Genomic DNA, 10,609 nt, shown 5'->3' with positions numbered 1-10,609 from the left:
GCTGTACACTGTACATTCACTCCCCCCACCTACAATCCCTGCCGGTACGAGACTCGAACTCGCAACCTACGAGTCCGACTCTCTAACCATTAGGCCACGACTTCCCTGAAATGATTGGATGTTTCACCATGACCACTCCCTCTCCTTGGTCTTTAAAAATGACTGACATTAATTTAGTGACCAAATTTAACACCCTTATGGAAATGTGATAACATTTTGTAATTAACATTTAAATCTGACTAATTTTTTAACTGTTTGTCATAAATCAACATCTCAGGAAAATGTTATGGGGTTTCAAATCAAAATATGACCTTCTGTTATGAAACAGGACGTCGATTTCATACATGTCCACTGTAGAGGACACCAGGACTTAAAGCATGTTTATTACACATTTTGGGAGACACAACAAATTAATAGAGAAAAAATTATGTATCAATATTCCTATTAAATATGAGATATTATTATGAAAATCTTGCTAATTATTACTCCCATTATTGCACTTATTTGTTCATTCTATGTTGCCCCAAAAACACATTAATATGCAAATTAGATACAGTTTATAGATACATTGTATATAATGGAAAAACTTGTTTATGGCCATTTTACACACATTTTGCATAAAGAAAAATGTTTTTTAAAAATATCTTTCATAACATAGTTGAGAATCGTCTTTATATGAAAATTGATTTGTGATTAAAACAAAAATCCCACTGTTTTTGCCTTTTCATGTATTTTTATTTCTTAAAAAACAGGACTTTTTAAAGTCCCGATGTCTTCTACAGAGGACATGGCATAACATATGAATAAAATATCATTTTCCAAAAATTGTATTTTTCAAATTGTTTCTTATGCTCTAAATAATGTAATGACATGACAAAATACTAAATTCACAAAACTGTTTTTTCCTGGTAGTCAGGAGGATATTTCAATAACTTAACACATTAGCATATTCAGAGTTCTCTGATTTGGTTAATGTTCAAAAATATATTGCAATTATTTTAAACTATTTGATCAAATAACATTATTTTACACTAGAAGTTACCAATATTTATGGCTTAAATTCAACAGACTATATTTATTTAATGAAATCTCAGCCTTTGTTTTGATAATGGCACTGAGCTATATTGCATTTTGTATTTTATTTTAATTAATTTTGCAGCCATAAATAAGTACATTCATAAAAATTACAAAAATCTGTGAAAGAATATAAAATACAGTTAAAAATAAACGAATAAATTAATAAATAAAGGAGGAAAAAGTAATACAGGATTAATTGTATTTGTTTTAGCAAGTCGTTTATTCCTTTACTTATTTTCCTGTTATTATATTTATTTATTTATTTTCAATTTTCGCTGGTTTGGTCCCCCATAGACTACATTTATATTTCATTTGAGCATAACCAAAGGACATAATCAATACATTAATGCAGAATCCTCAAACTTCTCTCTTTTTCTGGACTCAGAGCCGTTCCCCAGCTGTGTTCTGGAAGTTTCTCCACAAGACGTGAAGGAGTATTTCTGTCCTCAAGACTTCAGGGTCGGTGAGGAGGTCACGCTGATGGGGAGGCGCTTCCTGCTGTATGACTGTGACGACTTCACCAGGAAATACTATGAACAGAATCACCCCGACTTCCTGCTCAAACCACTTACTGTAGACACCAGAACACAGCAAGACATCAAGAAGGTCAGAGACTTACTCTTAATTGGGCTAACATCACATCTCATCTTAGTTAAAAATGTTTTTTACAGTAGTTTTTTTTTTTTTGGTCATTTTATATGATCTATCTGCCACTTTCCACAAATAGGGTACACTTATGTTCTCTAGAAATGTTTTATGTTGTGACTCAGTTGTCTTGGACTCACACTGACATCTCACGGTGTGAATAAAGCATCACGCAAATGTTTTCAGCTAGTGATGCCATTGTAGAAATATTAGTCAAACAATAATTAGTCAAACCACTTTACAAGAGATGGTCTGAATGATTCATTAGCAAATTTGTCTGAATCAAAATTATTTTTAAAAAGTCTTACCCAGTAATCATAATATTATATTATTCACAAATTTTATTAATGTTTTTAAGATAATTTCTAGAAAATAACAAAAAGTTCCAAAAGTTACTAACAGGGTTGGAAATAATTGCAAGCCTTATAAAATAAATGTTACAATTTTAATACATTTCTAATGTTAATAAAAAAATATGATTTAATTTTGTAAAAGTTAATTTCTAGAAAATAACAAGATGTTCCAAATGTTTAATCTTAATAACAATTTTTTTTTTTTTTAATTGATTTCTAGAAAATAAAATGTTCCAAATGTTACTAACAGGGTTGGAAAAATGGTAAGCCTTATATAAAATAAATGTTACATTTTTAATACATTTTTAATGTTAATAACAAATTGTATTATTTAATGTATTTTTAGTTAATTTCTAGAAAATAACAAAATGTTCCAAATGTTACTAACAGGGTTGGAAATAATTGCAAGCCGTATAAAATAAATGTTACAATTTTAATATATTTCTAATGTTAATAAAAAAAAAAAAATATATTTTTTTTTAAGTTAATTTCTAGAAAATAACAAGATGTTCCAAATGTTTAATCTTAATAACAAACTTTTTTTTTTTTTTGAGTTAATTTCTAGAAAATGTTCCAAATGTTACTAACAGGGTTGGAAAAATGGTAAGCCTTATATAAAATAAATGTTACATTTTTAATACATTTTTAATGTTAATAACAAATGTTATTATTTAATGTTTTTTAACTTTAATTTCTAGAAAATAACAAAAATTTCCAAAAGTTACTAACAGGGTTGGAAATAATTGCAAGCCTTATAAAATAAATGTTACAATTTAAATACAATTCTAATGCTAATACAAAAAATTTTTATTTATATATATATATATATTTTTAGTTAATTTCTAGAAAATAACAAAATGTTCCAAATGTTACTAACAGGGTTGGAAAAATGGTAAGCCTTTTATAAAATAAATGTAATATTTTTAATACATTTTTAAATGTTAATAATATGTTCTCTACAACCACCTTTTTGATTTACTGAAAAAGAAGCAAAAAAGCCTATTTTGTACCATGTTTGTGGAATAAGACCCCTATATTTTCTATCCTGCCTGTTTGTGAGGTATATGATGTGTTCCCTTCCCTCCATCTGTTCATCCAGATATTCCGTCTGTCCATGTGTTTTCTGAACCTGTCACACAGGTGATTCCTCCGTATAACGGCTTCGGTTCGCTGGAGGACTCGTTACAGAACTGTCTGTCCCTGATTCCTGAACCGCCCAAGAAAGACGTGATCAAACTGCTGGAGAACGACAACAAAGTCCTGCGTTACATCGCGCGGCTGGTGAGAGCACAGCTCATTTGGATCATTCCCGTACTGAATATTTTTTTTATTTATAAAAATGTTGGTGTATTTGTTTATATGGCTTCCACTCATGTCCAGTTCTATTCACAAAGTCGGTTTATTTTGCAATGACTCTACATTCGTCCTTACAACATTCTCGTCTGCCACAGGATTCCCAGAATCCCCTGGATGAGGGCCGACGCTTCATTCTGTCCTACTACCTGTCCGATGACATGATCAGTGTCTTTGAGAGATCAACACGTAATTCCGGCATCATCGGAGGAAAATTCCTTGAGAAGACTCGTGTCCCGAAACCAGGAAACTCTGTGGAAAACCCAGAATACTTCGGGCCTGCAGACTTCTCCATTGGAGCGACTGTGGAGGGTATTGACCAGTGACATCACATCCTGGGAATCATCACTCTCCTGTTTTCTCATGCTGTTCTGTTCTTTTCTCTGCAGTGTTTGGCCATCGGTTTGTCCTGATGGATGCTGATCGTTACGTGTTGAGTTATCTGGAGTCACTGTCCCATCACATCCCTGAACACACTCTCTCTTCCCTGAGACAGAAGTTTGGGGTCAGTCAAACCTCAGACCAGGAGGAACAACATGAAGGTAAAAAATGTGTTTTGTTGTGGCCTATGCAACCTACAGTCATAAAAATAAAAGTTCTTTATTGGCTTCGATGGTTCCATGAGGAGCCTTTAACATCCATGGATTTTTTTTCCATTCAACAAAAGGTTCTTTAGAGTATTAAAATATTTTTCATTTTAAGATGAAAATGATTATTTCAAGTACTGTTCACAAAAGATTCTTTGGGGAAATCAAAAATGGATCTTCCAAGGCATCACTAAGAATATCCTGATTTTGCCATATGGCAAAATATATAGTCAAATATATATTTTAAATATTTAAAAAAATATATTTGCTAAAATATATGTAAATACTTTTTATTCTACCAATACGTTTATAAAAATATTTAAATAAATATAAAATATCCATCCATATTTGCATTTAATGTAGGCTACTGTAAGATTGGAAATGTATTTTCTTGCCCCTGAAATACATTTTAAAATATATTTTGGTATATGAAGGTTGAAAGTTTTTTTTTCATTCAACTCACACCATATATTTAAGATATATTTTGGCCAGAAAAAAAATGCAGTATGGGTTGAATCCTTTAAGTGCACAGCCTTTCGGTTGCATATCCAAGATCCTGTGAAAAGGAGAAATGGACTATTCATGATTATGTTTCTGTGGCTGATATTCAGTAGAAATCTTGAATATTTCTCTTCACAGGTGAGACTGATGGAGCTGCGGTCGTCCTCCAGAGCTGAAATCTGCTCTATAATGCTTCCCATCATCACAAGATACCAACACGTCGTCATCAAAATACTTTTCTTCTTTCATGTTTGTTCTTTTTGATGTTGAGAATGTTCATGTATTGTGATGTTAATGTGCAATAAAGAAAGAGAGGAAAACAAGCATCTGTAAAATTAACATTTTTGAGGCTCATTTATGTATAATTTGACTGTATTTACAAACATGTCTTATTTCACCACAAAATTAGAAGAAAATAATTATCTTAATGTTAGGCTGGATTCATCTGAAGCAAAAAAAAGGTAATAAAATATTAAGGTAAATTTTAAGTTTGTAAGCATTGTCCTACGTGCAAATCTGGAAACATTAACTACCCAAATACATTCCTAGGATTTTTTTTTCTTTTTGTAAAATTACAGGTTTAGATGTCTGATTATATGTATTACACAAGGCGTCTTTATGTAGGATAACAACAAATGAAAAACCTTGAACTGGAGAAATTTCTGAATGTGTGTATATTCATCAGATGCCTGATGCATAAAGGTCATCTAGAAGAATGTGAATTCTTAAAAACACTTTTTTTCTAAGATTGTTCTTGAGTATTTTTTTTAACTGAAGTAAAGAACATTTTTACAAGTCAGAAAATAAAATGGCATTTTAAAAGAAATCTATTCCTAAACTATTTTGTGAATCCACCCCCTTATTTTTAGTATCAATAATATTTTTTTGCAAGAGTGTTATATTCCATGTCAAGTAAATTTCAGTTAAGTGCAATTGTATATCCCATGGTTGTAGTTGTATTGAATTTGTTTTTGCATTACAGAAAAAAAGTTTTTTTTGCACCGAAAAGCTCATTATCCTAATGTTAAAAAAGGTCATTTGTAAATTAGTTTTAAAATGTTATTTTCAGTTTACACCGATTTGATAAAAAAAAAAAAAAATGCAAAAAAAAAACCCAATTCTAATAGGCTTTTTTCGTCATGCAAAACTTTTTTTTTTTTTTGATGAAACGTGACAAGGACATATTTTCATCAGAGATTCCCATCCATTATCAGTTTATATGATGAAATAAAACATGAAATAAACATAAATGTTGAAATTTTTCTGCAAAGACAGAAAACATTAAAAATGTCACTATTCAAAAAGGTTCAATATTTATAAAGCATCGTCATATACAATCAAATATCAAACTGCATAAACGTACAAAGCCAAACTGAGTGAGTGTTTGCTGTGTGTTCAGGGTCATTTCACTACTACAACACTTGTTCCTACCTCAAACATGATTTTCCATTGTTTCTTTGATTGTCATGTAAATCTTTTGATCTCACAATAACACCTCAGATTTAAATCGTCTCAATAAATGTCATTTCTAGGCCACCGTAGTCGCCACTTTTGTACCTCAAAACATGCAGACACAGAAAAATAAAACTAACCTCAAAACAGCGCTTTAATAAAGAAAGACTGAGTGAAGTTTAGAAACATATGCAGAAGAAATAACATGAATACTGAAACTGGAACGAGAAGTTTAGTACGTTGACCAGAGCCTGTTGAGGGTGCTGTCGTCACTCTGAGAAACGCCACATGCACTTCTCTTGATGTGGAAACGGGAAGCAGCAGGCAGATGAGCTGTTTCCTGTTCCTGTGCCCTCGATGTGTGGAGGCCATGCGCTGAAATGGGGCTGAAGTTCACGGCGCTTTGATCTTCTTGAGACGAGGGGATGTGCCGTTCTCTGCTTTAATCAGTCCATTCTCATGGTGACCAACTGCAGGACATACAACAGCTCGTGTTAGAGAAGACAGACACATCACTGAACACCAAACAACATGTAACCAAAGACAAAACCAGTGTCTGTCATTCTTGAGTGTCACGTTTTGGCTCACACACACACAAAGAATATTATTGCCTAGAGGGCAGTGAAGGTTCACCTAAAAAAAGTACTCTTTACAAAAGCTGTATGATTTTTTTTTTTTCAGTAGACAATTCCAAACTATTTACAATACCTTTGTGTGAGGAAAACAAAATGTAATGATGAATTCATGAATGAGCATGCAGCTTCGACAAAAAAAATAATTAAAAAAAATTATTTTGTTTTGGTAAGGCCCCATAATAACTTCTCGTCTTCTGATTCATCCAAGAAAATTTTATTGTCTAGTTTCACAATTGAAAAAAATCAGTCAAAGTTTGTTTTTGGTTGTTAGTTTTGTGCTTCTCAATTACTAGACTGTTCTGGAAAACTTAATTAACAAAAAGCAAAAACAGTAGTACATAGTAAAGCGCTATATAAATGCCTCATTCATTCATTATGAAACAAAAAAAAACTTTGTGCATTAGGCTTGCCGCGATCGACGGTGTTGACGGTGATACCGGTGTTAAGCCGATTTCATTTCTCCAGTGAGGAGAGTGAGTCCAGCTGACTGACAAGTCGATTGACCGGTGGGAAAATTTCCTCACCGTCACAACCTTAATGTGTACCTGTACAGCTAATTTTGGACAAGATATTTTGGTCAAACTGATCCCTAACACAATGGAAATAGATGGGAATTATTAAATTTCTCACATATTTCATATCTTTTAAGTCTCTGACTAGCTAAAATACAGTTTTTTGTGTGACTCTTTAGTGTTTTTCATAGTGTCGGTTTTTGGCAAAGTGCATGGAAACCAATGAAACTGACAGGGTTAACAGCATGTTTGGGTAAACCAACTCTTAACCCTAGTCTATCTAGAGCACGTTAGTTTAGAATGACTCCACTGAAAAAAAAAATGCTGTAGGATTTACTATAGCAATTTCTGAGTGAAAATTGTTTTCATTTCACAAATAATTACACAGGGTTTCTACAAATTTTAAAAACTTAAATTTAAGACTTTAAACGCCTTTTTAAGACCAATTAAAGGAATAAATTAAAGGGAACAAAATACGCCAAGTCTTGTTTTTTGAGACATTTATCAAAATGAAAAAAATAAAAAATAAGACAAATATCTGTCAATGGGCTCAGAAAATCTACTTGATTCAAAGGGAAAACAAGCTTTCATTCCTCATAGACCAGGGGTGTCCAAACTCAGTCCTGGAGGGCAGAGTTTAGCTCCAACCCCAATCAAACACACCTGAATTGACTACTGATAGATAGATAGATAGATAGATAGATAGATAGATAGATAGATAGATAGATAGAGAGAGAGAGAGAGAGAGAGAGAGAGAGAGAGATTTCTGCCATGACAACTCTCAGAGAGTTTAGCATGGTAATATACATGTGGCAGTGTTAATTTGTTTGGTCTTGGTGGAATAGATCTGCTACGTACATCCATGACATGCTGCTGTGAGCATGTAAGAAATACTGCTGCTGCACATATAACATATGAAACAACCCCTCAACAAAGCAGGAGACACAGAAATGGCCAATACAACCAAATAGATGAATGTCGCTGAGTGTAAGAATATAAACTGCTGCATTAGCATACATGCATATTACATTCACACAACAAATACCCCCCAAACAAGCAGATCTATCGCCAAGACATATGTACCACTGCTGCTCCAAAGAGTCATGTGAACCGCATGTATTACTATCTATGTGTGGCTACGTTACCATGCCGACCGGCTTAACTCTAGTGTGTTAACTACACTATGTGTAGTTAACAATAGATATATGCTGCAAGCTAATGAGAGAAGACCCCAGCATCCACCTGAGCAAAATATATTAAAGTCATTTGATAACTGTCATTGATATAACTTTTATACTCTTATTGTGTCATTAGGACGATAAAGAGAGCGTGACTCAAGACTCTGTGTGCAGCTGAATCAGCCGCACACTCAGCACAGCTACGGAAAACATCGACCTAAGAAATAAGCAAACGCGAACACTGAGGTTAAGCAGCTAATATGGCAAACCGCTGTTGAAATGCATACAAACGGGAATGCTTCTCATTTTAGCCTGTTCTCATGGGCTTAACTTGACGGCATGTCCTCAGAACAATTACAGACTGCTTGCTGCTGCAGCTGTATAAACACAGATACGTAAATGCTACTGCTTATACTTAATATTTCTCTCCTGCATACGAATGAAAGACTGTTAAACATGACACTTAGTTTAAACTTGTTTATGGTTGCTCATTTAGAATTGATTAGGCAGACCACGCAATATGCACAGTGACATGCGTAAAAGAGTATTCACTTATCTTAGATGTTGGTTTCAGATGCTTTCGGAAGCGCGCTGCAACTGCTACAGCGAGCACTAGCCGAGTATTTGAATGTTTGAGCAGCAAGCTCATTGGCTGCTGATACAAAAAGAACCAATCAGCTGCACCACGTGAATAATGACGTCATTATACAGATTGAGTTAGAACCGAACGGCCTGCGCAATCTAGAATTTCATGACAGAACTTTGTGTGTCCATATATGTATATATATTGATGGGTTTTCATGGGTTTCATGTGTGAGTGCGTCTATGGTTCATGTCTTACTTTAACAGATATGCAGCCAGAATGTGTAAGAGATAAAGACTGATATACTGCAGCTGACGCGGGATTTCCTCCTAAAAACATAAAAACACAATGCTTTCATTATATAGCAACACAATTCATCATTATATAGATTAATTACTATGTATATACACATCTATCTCTCTCCCTGCATCAAGGTTTACGTTTTCCTCTCATCTTCTCTTACCTTTCTCACTTTCTGGAAGTAAAGCTCAGGTAGTGCGTGAAACCAGTACGCCAGCTGTGTGAGGTAGAAGAACTTCACCTGAAACCTGACAGAAAGATGATATTACAGTCACATGACAATCTGACAGAACCATTCACAATCAAATCAACCACCAACACTGGCCTACTTAAAGAGTTTCCATGTTTTATTTGTCATGTTATATTCAGCATGTTATATATAGTGTTTGCATTGAGTTGCAAACATCCATGAGACAATCTCACAAAAAAAAACAAAAGTTACTCAAAAAATTAATTATTAAAAAAAAGTTTAAAATAATAATAATAATAATAATAATAATAAAAAATTTAAATCATAAAATTAAACATTTATTATTCTGCATAAATCAAATGTTTTTAAGACCATTAATACATTTTGCATAACTTTTTTAACCCAAATTATCATGGTTTAAAAAAAAAAATAAAAAAAAAATAAAAACATTCAACTGTCCAAACTAAGCTTTTTATTAATTAAAATCTGCATAAATCCTATTCAACAAAACAACTGGAAAAATAGGTAATTTACAATTTATACATACATTTATGATGCCAATTTGGAGGTGAAATGTGACCAAAATAATTTCAATATGCAAAAATTGTCCAAAAATATTAGTCATTTTCTTAATGCGAACTCTCGATTTTTCTTTTGATTTTTGGATGAAATAAGTTGTTCGTGACAGTTTTCATGAGATGCATGCTTTGTGTTTGTGTGTGTATGTACCTCAGGTGAACATGAGGATAATTCTCCCAAAGGCTGCTGGGATGCAGAAGGTATCCCTCCTGCCAATCACACAAATTATTATGCGACATGAACAGAAAGTGTAATGTTTAATATGTTGTGTGAGATCTTACTGTGGCGATGACGTAGAGACTCCATAAACTGGACACCAGATAAAACACACACAGCTGCCCAGATTCATTAAACTTTGTGTTTTTACTCTTCGACAAGTGAAGACGCCGGTTTACTTTCTGAAATGGAGCACACAACAGCCAAGAAAATGCAAATTAATAAAAAAAAAAAAACGTGGTATGCACATTAAAGAACTTCAGCTGCTGCTTGCAAAAAATGCATTTATTAAATTAAAACCGCATTACCCAAAATGCATTGCATCACTTACATCTAGCACATACTCCTGCACCACTGCGTGAAGGATGATGGTGATGCAAAGATAGAAGACGACAGTGGCACAGTCTTTCCATCCGTAAAGATACAGAGTCACCTCTCCATCTGAAAC

General features: G+C 33.4%; 2 protein-coding genes across 2 annotated transcripts in view; one reads left to right on the top strand and one right to left on the bottom strand.

Moving 5' to 3' along the window:
• Positions 1-4,826, top strand: part of LOC107697121 (EF-hand domain-containing protein 1-like) — a 7,660-nt gene extending 2,834 nt beyond the window's left edge. The window contains exons 6-10 of the mRNA XM_016497761.1: positions 1,463-1,683; positions 3,216-3,356; positions 3,527-3,740; positions 3,818-3,970; positions 4,655-4,826. Of these exons, the coding sequence (XP_016353247.1) occupies positions 1,463-1,683; positions 3,216-3,356; positions 3,527-3,740; positions 3,818-3,970; positions 4,655-4,692 (767 nt within the window). The 3' untranslated portion in view covers positions 4,693-4,826. The remainder of the gene's footprint in view (positions 1-1,462; positions 1,684-3,215; positions 3,357-3,526; positions 3,741-3,817; positions 3,971-4,654) is intronic.
• A 1,279-nt stretch (positions 4,827-6,105) lies between these two features.
• The window catches only part of LOC107697091 (translocating chain-associated membrane protein 2-like), a 6,813-nt gene continuing 2,309 nt past the window's right edge, over positions 6,106-10,609 (bottom strand). Inside the window, exons 3-9 of the mRNA XM_016497733.1 lie at positions 10,493-10,602; positions 10,227-10,343; positions 10,096-10,154; positions 9,340-9,424; positions 9,135-9,205; positions 7,149-7,192; positions 6,106-6,438 (exon numbers count right to left, since the gene is read on the bottom strand). Of these exons, the coding sequence (XP_016353219.1) occupies positions 6,362-6,438; positions 7,149-7,192; positions 9,135-9,205; positions 9,340-9,424; positions 10,096-10,154; positions 10,227-10,343; positions 10,493-10,602 (563 nt within the window). The 3' untranslated portion in view covers positions 6,106-6,361. The remainder of the gene's footprint in view (positions 6,439-7,148; positions 7,193-9,134; positions 9,206-9,339; positions 9,425-10,095; positions 10,155-10,226; positions 10,344-10,492; positions 10,603-10,609) is intronic.

The sequence above is a fragment of the Sinocyclocheilus anshuiensis genome, unplaced genomic scaffold (genome assembly GCF_001515605.1).
Source record: "Sinocyclocheilus anshuiensis isolate Anshui unplaced genomic scaffold, SAMN03320099.WGS_v1.1 scaffold38, whole genome shotgun sequence".
NCBI lineage: Eukaryota > Metazoa > Chordata > Actinopteri > Cypriniformes > Cyprinidae > Sinocyclocheilus > Sinocyclocheilus anshuiensis.
Note: the sequence above shows the minus strand (reverse complement) of the source record. Positions and strands in the feature narration are given on the sequence as shown.